At 38.1% G+C, this 18,672-nt stretch overlaps 1 protein-coding gene across 2 annotated transcripts in view; it reads left to right on the forward strand.

The window, feature by feature from the left end:
* Window positions 1–5,546: 5,546 nt before the first annotated feature.
* Window positions 5,547–18,672, forward strand: part of LOC149164613 (uncharacterized) — a 33,605-nt gene continuing 20,479 nt past the window's right edge. Inside the window, exons 1-5 of one of the 2 annotated variants that reach the window (XM_089432119.1) lie at window positions 5,547–5,893; window positions 6,718–6,913; window positions 17,419–17,532; window positions 17,718–17,816; window positions 17,954–18,093. In XM_089432119.1, the coding sequence (XP_089288245.1) occupies window positions 6,878–6,913; window positions 17,419–17,532; window positions 17,718–17,816; window positions 17,954–18,093 (389 nt within the window). In that variant the 5' untranslated portion in view covers window positions 5,547–5,893; window positions 6,718–6,877. The remainder of the gene's footprint in view (window positions 5,894–6,717; window positions 6,914–17,418; window positions 17,533–17,717; window positions 17,817–17,953; window positions 18,094–18,672) is intronic. The other variant, XM_089432121.1, reaches the window with a different exon arrangement.

An 18,672-nucleotide genomic window follows, 5' to 3' on the forward strand; every position in this document is an offset into this window, starting at 1 on the left:
CAAGGTTTTAGGAGAATGAATATGCCTTAAGGTTTGAGGGATGGAACATAATGTAAGGGAAAGAAATGTCTAAAGGAAATTGATAACATTGATCTAGGTGTAGAAAAATCCTAAGCTTACTAGGACATAAATGTTGATCTATCAAGACTTAAACCTATGAAAAGCCAAAAAAATAAAATAAAAGATGGATGCATACTTCAAGTATGGGTGTGTTAAGAGTTCAACATGGCTCATATTCATAAAGAGCTGGTCTTGATTTCAATCCCCTCATAATTCTCATGCATTGCCACAAATTCAAAAATAGATCCATTGATTGAAATTCTAACAAATAATGTGACTACCTTCTCAACTAACTCAATTTGACACTATGGTTAAACACCCATATCCTTCAAGTCAATAAAACAACAAACATACATGTAAATGTTCACCCTCTATTTTACACATAAGTGAACCAATGGACTTTTACCATTCATTTCCACTTAAACCATTTTTTAATGTTTTTATGATAGCTATTTATAAATCGTATGAACTTCAAACACCACTCTTAGGGAATCATAATATAGTGACTAGAAATTTGTAAGCTATTAATATAACCATAAACCACATTAAGAATAACAATAATGTTGTTTTTGAATATTTTTACTATGTAAGAGGGAGAATTATGTCCAATGTTACATGTGGACACTCCACCCAAAAATCAAATGAAGCCAAATGATTAGCAAATAGTGCAACAAGATTATAAAGATGTAAAGAGGAGGAAAGGACAAACCTTAGATTCAAAGGTCAAATAAATGTTTAGAATTAGAGGACAAAGTTGAAAGGTCAAACCAAAAGGCTAAGAAATAGAGAGTAATAATAGTTAAAATTTAACGACACAAATTAATAAATAAATAAATAGAAGACAAAGGTTAAAGGTCAAAACTAAGGACTAAGAAAACTGAGGGAAGAATAATTAATAAACTAGGAGATTATGAATAAATTAGAAGAAGATTAATAAATTAATAGTCTAAGATGAATACAATTTTACATAAAAATAATTAATAAATAAATAATTAAAATTAAAGGTCAAACAGAAAGACTAAGAAATAGGGTTAATACTAATAAATTAATGATATAAGAGGAATAAAATTGTAAATAACATTAATTAATGAATTAGTAAATTAGAAGAGAAACTAATAACCATAGATTAATAAAAATTCGAATAAAATTAATAAAGAATTAAAAGGAAAACAAAGAGAATAAAATCGATATATTAATAAATAAGGTTAATTTTAAATAAAATAGAAAGTGAAAAAGAAAAAGAGAAAATTACATTAAATTAAGAAAAAAAGGGGGAGGGGGAATTGAATAAACAATGGTGGATTTGTGGGGGGGATGAGGGGATTTGGGAGTGTGCTACTGGGAAATAATATGAAAGTTATAGGAAGAACTAAGGATATAGGATGGAGAAGGCGAGTGGGGATAGAGATTAATAATTAAGGAATTTAGCTCAGAAAGAAAGGGGGGTTTAATGATTAAGGAGTAGAATGAGTGACTTCCAAGAATTGTTTAATTTGTTGCCATCTTCACAGTTAAAATTATTCGTGTGCTTTTCGATTTCGAGGGCTTCACAAATGATTTAAGTGGAATAGAAGGGAGCAGGGGTAAGGATTTTTGCTTGGTTAAGGCATCTAAGGTGCTTAGTTTTATATGAGTGTTCAACAAGAACAATTTTCACAAACTGATTATGATTAGTATCGGCTATGTGTTCTTTCAACCGAGATTTAATTGATCTACATGTTTGACCTATATAAGAATTTTAGCATGAGAAAGTAATTTTATAAACCCTAGGGCATGACAATAGATCTAATTGATCTTTTAGAGATTTGAATAATTGATTTAATATCTTAAAGGGTTTGAAAAGAGTTTTAATGTTTTCCTTGGCTAATATTTTAGAGCTGTGATCATTGGTTTGTTTGATACAGGGAAGGGAAACCATAACTCGAGGGGGAAGGGTGGGGGGTTGCTTAGAGGACCATTGATCACATCTCTAAAAGATTATCCAAGAAAAACATTAAAACTCTTTTCAAACCCTTTAAGATGTTAAAATTATTCAAATCTCCTAATGATCAATTGGATCCATTATCATGCCCTGGGGTTTATTAAATTCATTTCTCATTCAAATATTCTTATATAGGCTAAATAAGGAGATCAATTAAATCCCCGTTGAAATAACACATAGCAGATACTAATCATAATCAGTTTGTGAAATCTGCATTTGTTGAACACTCATATAAATCTAAGCACTTTATATGCTTTGACCAAGCAAAATTCCTTGCCCTCGCTCCCTTCTATTCCACCCAAGTTATTCGTGAAGCCCTAGAAATCGAAAAGCATCCGAATAATTTTAACCATGAAGATGGCTACAAATTAAGCCATTTTTGGAAGCTGCTCATTCAACTCTTTAATAACTAAACCCCCCTTTCTTCCTTGATTGAATTCCTTATTTATTAATCTCTCTCCCTCCTTGCATTCTTCATCCTATATCTTTAATTATTCCTATAACTTCCATATTATTCCTGGTAGTGACCCCCAACTTCTTAATTTAATATAAATTTTCTCCTTCCCCATTTCCTTTTCCCTTTCATTTTATTTAAAACTAACCTTATTTATTAACTTATCAGTTTTTTTATTTGTTGTAAATTGATCTTCTATTCATTCTTCAAAAAAATGTACATCATTAACAAAAACACAAGTAGTCTCACCCCGACCAGGTTTGTTGACTACTTCTAGTAGCAAGTGACAGTAAAAAAAAAACAACAGAAAGTAACAAAGACCACAGCTGAAAGGGCTAGAAGCACCAGAAGACAAGCAAGATACATAAAACACCTGATATCATATCAATCGTCAGAAGTGATGGAGGTTGGGTTGTTTGGGGTTGTTCCAGGAGGCAGAGGAGGGCAGAATGCACATTGCACATGCTCTTCGAAATGGGCCATCCAGGCCTCCAACTTTTCAACTTTATTAGAGAGTAGATTATGGCTGCGCCAGACCACCACCACATGTTATCGGGTATGACACTGAAAATAGTGCATCTTGTTCAATGTCGCGATAAGCTTTGCATGTTCCTCCCGCCTCACACGCTCTGCAATAGCCAATTTATCCATAATTGTCTGGATGAGGTCCCAACAACGATCCATGCAACATGTTTGTTGCTGCCCCCTTCCTCCACGACGCGCCACCCCCTGACTCTGTCCTTCTCCACAACGAGCATACCCTCCTCGGTGTTGACCTCTCATGGTATGAACACCTCGCCCATCAATTGAAACTCTCAGGCCTCTGCCTCCTCTAACCTCCAAACCATCCTTGCAATTGTCACCAGATCTTCCTCCCCCATGCCCTACTGAAGCTGATGAGCAAAGACAACCACCCCTAGAACCACCGCATCCTATATGTTTTCCCCTAGATGTCGGTGTTACCAAGGACAGACTCCCACCACCCACAAGGTCTGCCGAATCAGGCTTCAGATGAGACAACCTGCGCGAAATGTGAGGTGTTGGCCTCATTCCAATACACCAGAAAACACTGACCGAAAGAGAAATGGAGGGCTTCCCTCCTTCCACCACCAGGACCGTCTGCCTACTATCCAAGCCAAGTTGTTGGGCACTCGATCTCACCACCACCAACACAGAACCACAGACGCATGAGGGGAAAACACTGCCTGCCACCCAACCTTCCACCCATGGTGCACTACACCACTAGGACGAAATTATCCTAGCTAAAGAACTAGTGAGGGCACTAAGAACATAGTCTCTCCATGCCCGAACACGCAAATCCCTACCCCAATTGCTCGACAGAAGAATTCCCCACCCTTTGTTGAACCACTGTTGCTCTAGGATAAATGAATTGTCCCATTGGCTGCTCCGACTCACTAAATGTATGTGCTAACTTAACCAATACTTCACCAGGATATACCCTCGCGGGAGCTTGAAGGACTGTCGACGGTAAACCGCTACCTTTCTCACACCAGTCGCGCTCGCGACTTCGAAATTTCCTTCTCCAACCTCACACACAAGGAGCCATAATAACACCATTCATCATGCAGGATTTCGAAATTGAGCCAGGCCTTGTCTGGGTTATAACGGGCCTCCTCCCCGACCATGAACGCTCCCTTGACGCCACCACATGCAACGTACCCTTCGAGCGAATGTTTCACACACTCAAGGTTCAGTGCCCTCGATCTCAAGGTACTTGGAGAAGGCCTGGGGGAAGGCCTTCGTACTTGCATCCACGTGCCCATCATCAATCCCCACGCGGTTCTTCGGGGCTTGCAATCACGTCGTTCAACACCCCCATCGGGGAATTAACTTATCAGTTATATTTTCTTTATCTTCCTTTTAATTCTTTATTAATTCTATTCGAAAATTTTATTTATCTTTTGTTATCAACTTCTCATCTAATTTATTCATTAATTAACTAATTTTATTTACAATTTTGTTCATCTTATATCATTAGTTTATTACTATTAACCCTTATTTCTCAATTTTTGGTTTCACCTCTAATTCTAATATATATATATATATTTTTTAAATTTTATTCATCTTAGACTCTTAATTGATTAATCCTCTTCTAATTGATTCATTATCCCCTAATTTATTAATTATTAACCTTTTTTCTTCGTCTTTTGTTTTGATCTTTAACCTTTGTCTTCTATTTATTTATTAATTAATATATGTCATTAATTTTAACTATTATTACTCCCTATTTCTTAGTCGTTTGGTTCGTTCTTTCACCCTTTGTCCTCATTTGTACCATCTTTGAATCTAAGGTTCACCCTTTCCATCTCTTTGCATTTTTATAATCTTGTTGCACTCTTTACTAATAATTCAGCTTCATTTGGTCCTTAAGAATGGGAGAGTGTCCACCCCAAACGTTGGACATAATCGTCAAAGATGGGTAGAGTGTCCACCCTAAAAGTTAGACATAATCCTCCCACTTACACTGTAAAAAACTCCAAAAACAATATTATTGTTATGATGCTGCACTGTGAAAACCTACATATTCTCACATTATAAATAATAAAAACATGAATAATTAAAAAACACACCATATTACAAAAACCATAAACCTAATTTAAAATTGTAAACACATTTTTAATACAAAATAAGTCACCTCCAAAATATATATATATTTTTTAATAATAGAAAGATTTTAAATAATTATTTATTTATTTTTTAAATAAAAAAGGTTGATCGCTGTATCATCCATATATCAAAAATCATATTACATTGCTCTCACTCTAATTCTTTAACTCGCTGAAATAACCCACAAACGTATAACACAAATTAACTAGAATTTAAAATACGGTGAGTAACATTAACCTTGTGAATCCCAACCATTTAAATTATTCCTTAAAAATATAATTAAAAAAAAACCATAATACATAAAGGCACTTTCTATTTATTTTACATAAACAAAATTTAAATACCTAAAATCTAAATCCATACATTTTAACTTGGTTTACTATATAAATAGCCCTCTCTATCCCTCCATATAATTCACACCAAAATTTTGACCAGAAAGCCCCGGAAAAAGTGGCGAGAGTGTCTTCAAGTACCACAGCACGCCATCTTTAACTACACGCCATCTTGCCTGTTCGAAATAAAGGAAACGTTAACTCCTGCCTTTTCCCACGCATTTCCGTCCTGCAAAACTCTGCTGATTCCGCCTCCTCCCCCAGGCCTCGACCACACGTCCTCCTTGAAATTGTGCCCGTCCACCGCCTCTACCGCCGCGCAAAGATCATCCTGCGCTTTCTTTATCATTTTCTCGAAACGGGCTCTCACTGAGTTCGTGCTCGACGACTCTGATTCGCCATCTCTCAGAAACGTTCCGGGCGGCGGGAATTAGCTCAGTAAGCATAATTTCTTTAACGCCTTTAATCTGATTGCCGAATCTTTAATCTGTATTTCCTTTAATAATGCGCTCAGTCTGATGTTTCCTTTAATAATGCCTTCAATCTGCGTTTGCATTTTAATCTGTATTTCCTCTTCAATAATGACTTTAATTTGATGTTTGAATTTCTGTTTTTACGTTTTAAGGTTAAATTTTATCATAAATATTTTAAATATTTTGTTCTATACCGAACTGCTCGAATCTTTAATAATGCCTTTAATTGGATGTCTGGATTCCTCTTTAACGTTTTAAGGTTAAATTTATGAAGATTAAATCAATGCATAGGCATTTGATAGTTCGCTTAAAATGCGGTTCGGTCAAACCTACCATAAATATTTTGTTTTACTCTCTCCTCGTGTACAGAAATGCTGGAATCCGTGTTTGCAATTTTACCTTGTTTTTCTTTTAAAAATGTTGTTGGATTCTGCATATGCATTTGATAAGTTTGGTATGCATTTGATAGGATCGGCTTTAAACGCCGGTACTGTTAAATTTGATAGGATCTTGAGGATGCTTTTAATTTGATCCATCTCGCACTTGTTATGATCTACGTAATGTTATGCTGGATCAGCTTTAAATTAGATTATACGAAGTTCTAATTTGATTCTTATACTTGTTACAATAATCTTTAATATAAAGTGTTTTGGAATAATTGTCTTTATCTCATATATAAATAATGTTCAACTGTTTACATATTTAGATATTTCTGTACTCCTCGCCACTTACAGCTAATTGATATTAAATGACAGAAGACTGATTAGTTTGCACTCTGATTTCTGAAAGCTTACCCCTCAAACTCCTCCATAACGTCGATAATTAGATCTATTCTCCGGTCTATTGACGAAAAGCCAGCTTGCAAGTAATTAGTAACAGAGGAAACCTGGTAAAAGAATAAAGCATTGGATATTAAGAGGAGTGGTGGTGAAGCATTCTGCTATTTGCAATGGCGTGGAATCAACATCCAGCAAATATCCCACAGGTAATCTGTTTTTTTTCTTAATTAACGTTTTCAATGTTGGTTGACTCACCTACATTTGCTCTCACATCTCATTTTTGTACCTGATCTAGGTATTTCTTTGAAGAAACACCAGAAACCATATGTTACAGAAAAGTTTCTTAGTATTCGATTCTGTTTTATTTATTCCGCTGTTTTTGTATGTATTTCACAATCATGGACACACATATACTGAATTTAAGTTTTCAAACCCTAGTTCTGAAGCCATTGATGCACGAAAACCCTAGTAAATTTAAGTTTTAAAACCCCAGTTTTTCTTTAGTCAAGATCACGGTGGTTTTTTAGAACATTGTGGAAAGCAGATTTGAATTTACCTTGCCTTCTTAGCAAGATTTTCTTTTTATCCCCATTAAGCCAATTCCGATTTTATTGCTCCCGACGTTATTGGGAGTGTTTAGAAGCAAATAAGTCCGCAACGCATACGATATATCTGCCGAATTATTGATTCAACTGCAGATGTTCAGACTACAATTTCCAACACCAGCTAACCACATGGTCAGGCTAACCTAAATAATTAGAAGAGATGGTGTACAGTAAAAGACCATCTTAATAGAAATCACCCTCGCTCTCGGGAAATTGGCGAACAGATGCAGTCTTGGCTCACGTTCAGATATAATGCAATAATGAAGAATAGCAATTCTATTATATTTGCAAGAATAAAGAAAAATACATAATAATGAAGAATAGCAATTCTATTATATTTGCAAGAATAAAGAAAAATACATAATAATGAAGAATAGCAATTCTATTATATATGCCAGAATAAAGAAAAAAACCTCCCATAGTAAACTCACTTGATGACAAGGTCTCATACTGGCATCACTTTACATCATCCCCGTAGGGGGCTTGTGGAATCTGAGTACAACAGAAAAAATAGAGTTAAAAAACTCTGATGATACATGAAGCTTCTGGTACATCCTTGGGCATGGAGTCCTCAAAAATCTTTGGGTACACTTCAGTTGTCAACACTTTGCTTTTACAATCACTTAAATCCAGAGCTTTTTTATGTTGCAATATACGTTAAGTAATTGTAGATAGAACATAAACCATATAAACCATATGCACAATAGAAGACAACCAAGAACTCAATGAGACATAGAGAAGTTAGGTCAATGATTAGGGCAAAACCCACAAGTGAAAGACTTAATCAGATTCTTTTTCTATTAGAAATCAATCGTTCAAGAGAGATACAAAGTATAATGAGAGAATGAAGAAGTTCATCCAAATCTGAAGAAGATCTCTTACAATAGTAGCTGATGCAAACACTGATCACTTTGGCTCTCCAAGACCTTCTCTTGCTTTTCAAGAATCTCTATCTCTCTCTATCTTCCCCTAGACTCTCCAACTCTCTCTCTCAAGTTCGAATTCTCTTTTCACAAGCACAAGTAAGTGTGTCAAGTGAGGAGGAGAGACACAAATATATAGGAAGAACAAGGAGGTTGAATTCATGAAAGAGTAACTCCTATGCCTTGAGGAGTTACACATGCCAAAATAGGAGTGTAACTTATGCCATAAAGGAGAGGAGTGTAATTTGTGCATTTAGGAGATAAGTGTAACTTATGCCATTAAGGAGAGAAGTGTAACATATGCATTAAAGAGGTGTAAGAGGAATCATTTTATGACGAGTCATTAAAGTGTGTAAGAGTGTAAAAGGTGCGTGAGAGCATTAAAGAGAGAGAGGAATGAATCCATCAAGAGAGAGAGAGTAACATTTGCATTAATTGAGGGGAGTTACATATGACATGATTGAGTTCCATGATTGAGAGACTTGAATTTTTTTTAATAATAATATAATAATATCTTAAAGAGGATAATAATAATAATAATATTAATATTGATGATTAAGTTAAAAATGAAACAATTGAGATAGATTAAGGACAAGTTAAATGATTTTCTATCATATATATATATGCTTATGAATTGATGGAAGGTGATTTACTATTTTCATGGTTGCAAAGATAGACATGATTTTCTGTTTTAGAAATTCATTCTAGAAAGGTCAGAAATGAAATTTAATCAAGGAAATTCATCCCATAGCTGCCAATTTCAACACTTTCCCTGTTTTTGTTTTTTTGTTTTTTAGCCTGCATTTCTGCTCAAGTGGGCCCTGCACTAATACAGATTTTCCATATAATAAATGTTAGTTTCTTGTAGAAAATTTGAATGTAAAATAACGAATAAAACTAATACTGAGGCAAAATTAACCTCTGCATTATTTTCCTACATTTCATTGTAACACAGTCAGTAATAAAGTTTAGAACTTTGGATAGCTTGTTTTTTTTCCAAGGAAAAAAGCGAACTTTTCATTAAACATAAAAAGTTACAAGTATATGCCAAAGGCATTCCGTTTGCTGTATGATGTTCTCATATAGCTGCTACAAAAAGACAGTCCTTTCTGCACCTCAAAATCTGGCTAAAGTATCAGCTGAAAGGCGTAAAAATACACAGTTACGCTTTCAGCCTATCAAGATCTATAAACAGTCCAAAAAATATGTGAACCATCTGGTTATGACCAATTTCTATTTCCTGGGCCTCCTCTTAGGAGGAAAACAGCCCAAAACGAAAATAGAAAAAGCATTCAGAATAATACTGTTGTGTAGTTGAACCCCATTATCTAAAAAAAAACAGTAAGTTTCCAAGTGTTTTTGTAATATCGTAAAAGTCTTTAGAACTGAAAAGATAAAATAAAATATTAAGTGTGAGGTGGCTGATCCGACACACGGATCTGTCCCTGATCTTCTTCCACTACTTTCCAACTGCCCATAACCTGCTGTAAACCTTCCTTAGAAAGGTTGTCTGCTGTAACATTTCGCTCCCTGTAGATGTGGCAAATTGAAAACACATTAAAAGAGAGTTTCAAGGACAAAATTTCTTCTAACAAAGGTCTGAGCATATAACTGTGGCATCTACTTTGTCCATTGACCCATTTAATGACAGATAAAGAATCTCCAAAGATCTGAACTGTGAGGATGTTCCTGTGAATGAGCCAGCATAGAAGAAGTTTTAACGCTGAGAGTTCTGCAAAATTGTTTGTCCCTGAGCCTAGCCCTACAGAAGCTTTTAAGGACTGGGTTTCGTTTAGATGGATAATCATTCCTGCTCCTGCTGTGTTGTTCTGAGAAGCCCCGTCAAAATATGCCCATGGTCCTTCTCTGATCTGTTCCTCCCTTATCTGCCTGGTATTCTTTCCTTCCTCTGAATCTGGGATATTTTTGAGGATAGAAGTACTTTGAATTGCAATCGATGCGGCTGTGGTTTCCTTTTCCATGAAAATACTCCTATTTTTTGCAATCCAGATTCCCCAACATATGATAGGTGGTAAATTTCTCATTTTCCCATCAGGATAATTGCACCACCACTTATCCCATACCTCCTGGACATTTCCCCCCTCCCATTCAATCCTTTTTCCAATAAGTTTCCCGACCTCCGCCCAAACTGTTTTGGCAAAAGGGCATGCAAGGAATATATGTCTTATATTTTCAGAATCAGCCTTGCATAGAGGGCATCTCCTGGGCCCTTGTTTATACCTAGCTTGAAGAATATCCCATGTAGGAATTTTCCTTTCTAGAATGCACCAGAAGAAAAGTCTGGCTTTTGCTGGGCATTTGAGTTTCCATATTAGTTTGACCCACCATTCCGGATCTGCCTCCTTTTCTAGTCATTAGAAATTTGTATCCGAATTTTGGGGAATAAGATCCATTTTCCGCGTGTGCCTAGACCAGCTGATCCTGTCTGTCCCTTATCCTTACATTTGACCGAGATAGCTCTTCAGTGTATACCTTCCATTCGTTCCACCAGGCTGGTCGAAGGCCTAGATCTTCTCCAGATTTCCAGGCTTGCCCCCATATTGAGGAGAAACCAATTTTCTCAATTTGACTAAGATGCCAGATACCTTTTGATTCTAGATGTCTGATTAGACCAGGAGAGAGGGCATAGTTTTCATTGCATCCAACCCAAGGATCTTTCCCAACCCTCAGGTTTTCCCCATTTCCAATCTGCCATGCCAGCCCTTGTTCGATCACCTTGAACGCCTCCACAGTGGCTTTCCACACCACCGAAACATTTTTCTCCTTCTTAGCTGGGTTCCTTATCCATTCTTCTAAAGGAGTAGGGTCTATGTATTTCCTTTTTACCACTTTTGTCTAAAGATTTTCCATTTTGATTATTCTCCAACCTGATTTTGCTGCCAGCGATATGTTGAAATCAGTGAGGTTTTTTATCCCCCATCCACCCCATTCTTTTGGTCTTGCTACTTTATCCCAGGCTACCCATGGAAGAACAGAGTCCTCCTTTGAGCCTGCCTAGAGAAATCTACTGCAGATTCTATTTATTTTCCTTAGAATCCCTTTTGGAACCCATGTTAATGTAGCCCAATAGACTGGCATGGCTAGTAGCACCTATTTGATTAAAGTCAGTCTCCCTGCTCAGGAGAGCCATTTGTAACTCCAGTGTGATATTCTGACTTCGATTTTGGCTACTAGCCAGTTCCAGTCTTGTTTCCTGTAAGCGTTAGGCTTCAGCCAAAAGCCTAAATATTTGAAGGGATTCTCCATGCTGAGCACATCAAAAGGAAGAAGAGAGGAGATTTGGTTTTTCTCAAGCCTATTTAAACCTTCCGTGATAAGCTGGGACTTTCTGTAATTTATTTGCATTCCAGTCGCTTTCATGAAGAGGCCCAGGATATTTTATAATTCCCTGATTTCATTCAGGTTTCCATTGGTGAACAGTAAGATATCATCCACAAACAAGAGATGTGTGATAAACATGTTGACTGCTACTTCCAATCCTTTTATTGTTCCCTCCCTTTTGGCTAATCGGATCAGATGACTCAGACCTTCTGCCACCAGTAGGAAAAGTAGTGGTGACAGGGGGCAGCCTTGTCTTAACCCACTGAAGCTTTTAAAAGAAGGCGAGGCTGCACCATTTATTAGTATTGCGAAGCTAACATTTGAGATGCATCCCATTATCCATCTGATGAAATCATATTTAAATCCTAAATGGGTGAGAAGCATCCTTATATAAACCCAGTTTATTCTATCATAGGCTTTTGATAAATCAATTTTTATCACTGCTCCCTTCCTTTTCATCTGCTTGACTTTGTGAATAGTTTCCTGTGCCACTCCTATAGCTTCGTGGATCTGACGACCATCCAAAAAGCCAAACTGCTCATTTGTGATACATCTTGAAAGTATTGGTTTTATTCTTACTGCGATCACCTTGGCAATGATTTTGTATATACAGTTGCAGAGGGAGATAGGCCTGTAGTCTTCAAAGGTGTCCGGAGTTTCCTTCTTCGGTATAAGTGCTATGAAGGTTGCGTTAAATGGACTGTATACCTCTCCTCTTTTCCTAGACTCTTCCACTACCTCTGTTAATTCTGTCCCAATCTGTTCAAAGAAATGTTGGAAGAGCTATATGGTCCACCCATCCGGGCCTGGACTCTTGTCTTTTGCCATTGATTTGATAACACATTCAACTTCCTCCTTTGTAACTTCATTCATTAAACTCTCTGCTTCCTCCTCCTCTACATATCTAGGGAAACATTGGGCAGTCCTGATTACTTCTGCTAATGTGATTTCCCCTTGATTCGCAAACAGGTTCTGAAAGTGATTTCTCCCCAGAAGAGAAAGTTCCTCGAAAGTGTTTGCCTCTTCGCCCTCCTCGTTTTTTAGTTTCCAAATTGTATTTGCATTTTTTCGTCCTTTTGCATAGTTGTGAAAGAATTTCGTATTTTCATCCCTAGCCTTTAGCCATATTGCCCTACTCTTTAGCCTCCATTCCTCTTCTCTTGCCAAAAGAATTTGATCCCTCTGTTTTTCAAGCATTAATATTTTCTCTTTTGACTCCTGTGATTCGTAGCCATCTGTCTCCGTACATTCCATCCTTTGGAGCTCTTCATTGATTTGGGCTAATTCCTCTTTTTGTCTCTCCCTCCTTGCATTTGCCCATTCGATAGTTGCTTTCTTTAGCTTTTTTAAATTTCCCATGAACTGAAATCCTTTCCCTTCCTGGGAGCTTCCATCTGGATGATTCCATGTTTCACTGAACAACTTTTCATAGGATTCCTCTTGCAGCCATGATGCATTGAATTTAAAAGGCACTGCTGGTTTCCTAGGAAGCTTGGATAACTCTAGAAAGATTGGGAAATGGTCTGAATTTCCCCCCTCTCCCACCCATTGTTGAAACATAGGAATACTGGTAGTCAGATTTTCACTTAAAAGGAACCGATCCAGTCTCTTAGCAATTCTGGCTTCTCCCACTCTTCGATTCCTCCAAGTGGGTTTCAGTTTAATAAGATTTACGTCTATTAGGTTATGTGTGGTTATGGCGTTCAGAAAAAAGTCTGATAGATGGTCCTCTCTTGCCGCAGGTCCCCAGGCCTCGGCACTCCCTATTGAGAAGTTCAAGTCTCCACCCAAAACCATGTTGTTGCTTCCCATTATATCTTTTGACAGAAGATCGTTCCAGAAATCCATCCTTCCCTGACAGGGCCCATAGATATTTAAGATTGTAAGAGGAAACCCAAAATCTGGTGATTGTATCTCAGTTCCCATTGCACGCTCCAAGCCCCATTGGTTTAAGATTCTTACTCTTCCTTCTCTATATCCAATAGCCAAGCCTCTCGAGTGGCTGACTGAATCCAATGCTGAGAACCGCCACCTCGGGAGTAGAGACATAAGAGCTATTTCTACTTCTATACTTTTACCTAGGGTTTCTTGTAGAAGTATAAAATCCGGTTTCGAACTCAAGACCAACTCCTTTAAAGCCAGTTTTTTGGGCTTACTGGCTAACCCTCTGCAGTTCCAGGATAACAAGATCATTTGATAACTGTCTCTTGGGGGTTCACAGCTCTAAGCGCCCCATGTATTGACATTTGTTTCCCGTCTGCCACATCAAACTTTGCTCTAACTTGAGCGTTAGATAAGAGCGATTTCCTACCCCTCACTTTCCTTTTTTGAGGGGAAGTTCGGCCTATTCCGCCAATCGTTCCTAGTCGCTCAGGATTTTTATCTAAAGACCACAGATTATAGTGACAAGTAAGGGAGGCCGAAAATGGTTTAGCTTCCTCGGTCGGATCATCATCGCAGTTCAGATCAATGGAAGGGATAACAGTCGTGATATTTTCAACATGAAATTGATCATCAAGCGTGCGTTTTTTATTTTGCAAACTAGTAATCAAGCAATCATCTTTAGTTTCAGAAAGAGTTAAACATGGGTTACTTGAGTCTAGTCTCATACCCAAAAAGTCTTCAATAGAAGTTGTACTTGTGGATGCTGGTATTTCTTTTATAGGCTCCTGAGTTGGGCTTCCATTGACGGGCCCTGTTCCAGTCGGTCCCTCATTATCAAGCCCTGTTCCGGTCATTCCCTCCTTGACTGGAGAGCTATCTGGGGCCTGCTCTAATTGCTTCTCCCCCTGATGATTGTCCACCTCCATTGCCTCCGCCACCAGATTCTCCTTTATTTCCACTTCCTGTACATACTGAACCTGATCTGCTTCCATGCCCTCTCCTTCCATCGATTTCTGGTTCCTTCTTTGACGTTTTCCCAGGGGACAGTCTCTTGCTAGGTGTCCATAAACGTGACATCTATGGCATCTGAAAGGAAGATGCTCATAGTCAAGGAGCTGCTCGAAAACATATTCTCTGTACTGGATGTTTATCTTCTCCGCAAGACCTCCCCTGGGGTTTAGATTTACCAGTATCCGGGCCATCGCCATGTTTTGGGTTTGAAGAAACGACATGTCCGCCTCCAGAAAGGTGCCTAACTTGTTCCCAATAGACTTGAATACCGATTCCACCCAGAGGAAAGAGGGCAAACTTGGAGCACGTACCCAGACTGGAAAGACATCTGTTCTTTCATGCAAAGCATTAAACATTGGGCTCCATCTCTTGAATAATACTGGAAAATTTCCGAATGCCCAGTTTCTCTCCATTACCCAGTCCGCCGCTTCTTTATTCTCGAATCTCACCCTGAACCATCCCTTTGCCAAAGTCGCGACCTTGAAGTTTTTAACTAGATCCGTCTGCCATTTCTGCTCTCCCCAATTTTTAATGAATTGGGTTGAATGTTTCTTACCCCTTGCTCTTCCAACCAGGGTGCATTCAGCCACTTCTAGAGCCTCCTCCACTTGCACATCCATTCCCAACACTAAATTATCTTCGAAGTCCTTCTTCTTGATGGGTTTCGGTTTTTTCCTTTTTTCCCCTGACTTTTTAACCACAAAACCTTCCTCCCTGGTTTGGGTATTCACGACATTCTGGGGTATCCCTTCTTGCTGTTCTGAGGGATTCCTCTGGGGGCTATTTTCTGGTACTGCTTCGCCTCCTGAATCTTTCCCTATCACGCCTATGGAGTCAAGCACCACTTCTTGCCTCTCATTGCCTGAGCTATTGAAACTGGACCTCGGTTCCACATGCCCTCCGGGTTCAGAAACAACCACAGCTGAAATCTGACTAGGGTTTACCAGGTTTTCGGCATTGACGGATCTGATGACTGCCGGTCCTCGTTCGTTTTCCACACTGGTTCGGATCCCTCGGATCGACCCAAAATTTACAATATCTTCAAGACCTCCTGAAAGGATTGGACCCGAGGCCGAACCCTTCCCTTTCCTTCCTTGAATCAATCGAGGAAATACGAATTGACTGGGTTCAATTTGAAAACTCACCTCCTGAGGACCCTATGCGTCGAAATTGCATTGAACAACCTGATTGAGTCTCCCTTCCAGCGGACCTTTGGAGCATTTGTTAATGCCTGTTTCTTCCGCAGAGTGTTTCACGCTCCCATGGCTGCCTACGGCCCTGAAGTACCATTCCACATTTTGTGCTGTTAGGTCCTTCCCCCATACAGATAGAATATCCTCTGGCGCTGGTTCAAGGTCAAGAGCCTCCCGCTGATCAACCATGGTTAAGACCTGCAGACAAACCCTAGAAACCGCCAGCGACTTGTTCCTCGCTAAGCGTAACAGTTCGTGACTTCCGGGTGGGGTGCCAGCACATGGGTTTCAACTCTTTTGCTTGGAAAACCCACCAAAAAAACCTATTAAAAAATACCCCAGCTGTCTCTGTCGCGCCTGCCTTCTGTCGATCATTCCGCTCGCTTCCACGTTGCCTATGATCGTACTAACATCTTCCCGTATCATTACCTTCCCCTGCCTGCCAGGTTCTAAGCCCTCGGCCTGGGCGGCCGCGCCTTTGCCTACCCTGGCATCATCCTACGCTCTCCTTCGGCCTCCAAAATCTCCATAGACAATCAAACTTTGGATAGCTTGTTATTAGACAACTGCTGTTGCTTTTCAGTTTGAAACTTTGAAGTACTGTGTTAATGAGAATGATATTGAAGATCATTCTTTCGAAGGTCCCTGTTAACAAATCTGCCAATACTAATATAAAATTGGCTATGACATTGTTTCCTTGAACATCTGAATTGGAATTGCATTTTATCGTAAGCAGTTACTTGTTGATAAGTTGTATGTTGCTAAAGCTTAGGTAGCTTGTTAGAAGCGAACTGCAGGTGTTCTTTAGTATTCAGTACTTTGCTAAGGACAATTATATTGAATGTCATTTCTTTTCAAAAAGGAAGTGTTATGCAAAAGTGATCTGGTCAGTGTAGGAGTCGTCCAGTCTTTTGACTATTCTCAGTGAGAACTGTCTCTTTTTCAATAAGTTCGGAGAAAAGACATCAAAACACAACCGAGCAATATTTCAGTGATAAAACTGTGACAAGCAACCAGTTTTAAACTTTTATACTCTCTTTGATTTAGATCTAGATGTGTAGCAAGTGTCTACTGTCGTCAACTGTTTGTCTAATTAAAAGATTGCTAAAGTGATTGCACATTTTCAGTAATAAACTAGTTTGCAAGACTTGCATTTACACAGCTCTGTAAACTGTAGGCCAGTGAATACTCCCATCTACTCATCCTGTTGGCCATAGATACCCACTTCCTATTTCATGCATGATTTTCCCATGTTGGGCTTACCATCTCACCTGCCTGAGCAGACACGTAAAAGCAGGCATTTCAGTGTGTTTTGTGACTCCTTTTCTTCCACTTTTTTTATGTAGTGGACAATTACTGTTCTTTTATAGTTGATGGCTTGTAGCACGCATCTTAAGGTGTTACTGTTCTGTTATTCCTGGTCAAAAAGAGAGCATGGAATCCTCAGATGTAAATCTGACCTTTCATGGGATATAAATTTGCAGTTTACTTTTTTGAACTTCCTATTAGCCTCTACATGTATGCATACATGTTTCCTCATTTTAACATCTATAAACTGAAATTTACCAATAAATTAAAGCATGGAATATTTTCCAGCCAGCCAGTTATCAAAAGGAGTCAGATCCAATTCTACTCTGTATTTTCTCCATAGAAGCGGAGATCTGGCTATCTCATCTCTATTTCAGGACAGTTTTCAACTATGGGTTGTAACGTGGTTTTTTTTAACTTTATTCTACCTGGTTGATTGTTACAGGTACCCAAATTCAATAATGCATTTTATGGGGCTGGTTCAGGATTTATTCGAGATGGATTAGGTGCTTATGGGGAAAGAATTTTTGGAAGTGGCACAGAAAATGTGCAAAGCATTGTATGAGTTGCATTTTTATCCTGGTTGAATCACTTTGAAATTTATTATAGGTCTCCATTTAAAATGAGAGATGAGTCAATTGATTCCATGGATAGGGGTTTACAGCAAGAATAGTTTCCTTTTTTAATTTCTTCTGATTGACAAAGTTTCTCTTAATAAGCTGAGTTGATGAATTTTATGAGCAGGTCAGCAAATATTTTTCTGATCCACAATATTATTTTCAAGTCAACAACCAATACGTGAAGAACAAGCTGAAAGTAATCCTGTTTCCCTTTTTGCACAGGGTAAGTCACAAAGTATCTGACTCCACTGAAAATTCATCTCCCCATAGTGGTAGTATTTTCATTTTGCTTGAGAATGTTTAGTAATCATTTATACATAACTTTAATTTTTTTTGTATGTTTTCACTGTGTTTTTTTAGGGTCATTGGACAAGGATTCCAGGTGGTCTCACACACAAGCCACCTATCTATGATATAAATGCTCCAGACTTATATATTCCCTTTATGGCATTTGGAACTTATCTAGTCCTCTGTGGCCTGAAAATAGGTCTGCTTGGGAAGTAAGTATTCTTCCCTGGCTGCATAATTCTTAGACATCAAAGATAGACATGATTTTCTGTTTTAGAAATTCATTCTAGAAAGGTCAGAAATGAAATTTAATCAAGGAAATTCATCCCATAGCTGCCAATTTCAACACTTTCCCTGTTTTTGTTTTTTTGTTTTTTAGCCTGCATTTCTGCTCAAGTGGGCCCTGCACTAATACAGATTTTCCATATAATAAATGTTAGTTTCTTGTAGAAAATTTGAATGTAAAATAACGAATAAAACTAATACTGAGGCAAAATTAACCTCTGCATTATTTTCCTACATTTCATTGTAACACAGTCAGTAATAAAGTTTAGAACTTTGGATAGCTTGTTTTTTTTCCAAGGAAAAAGCGAACTTTTCATTAAACATAAAAAGTTACAAGTATATGCCAAAGGCATTCCATTTGCTGTATGATGTTCTCATATAGCTGCTACAAAAAGACAGTCCTTTCTGCACCTCAAAATCTGGCTAAAGTATCAGCTGAAAGGCGTAAAAATACACAGTTACGCTTTCAGCCTATCAAGATCTATAAACAGTCCAAAAAATATGTG

This window comes from Pinus tabuliformis, chromosome 5_1, assembly GCF_031772625.1.
Source record: "Pinus tabuliformis cultivar Carrire ecotype Pingquan chromosome 5_1, CPIR1, whole genome shotgun sequence".
NCBI lineage: Eukaryota > Viridiplantae > Streptophyta > Pinopsida > Pinales > Pinaceae > Pinus > Pinus tabuliformis.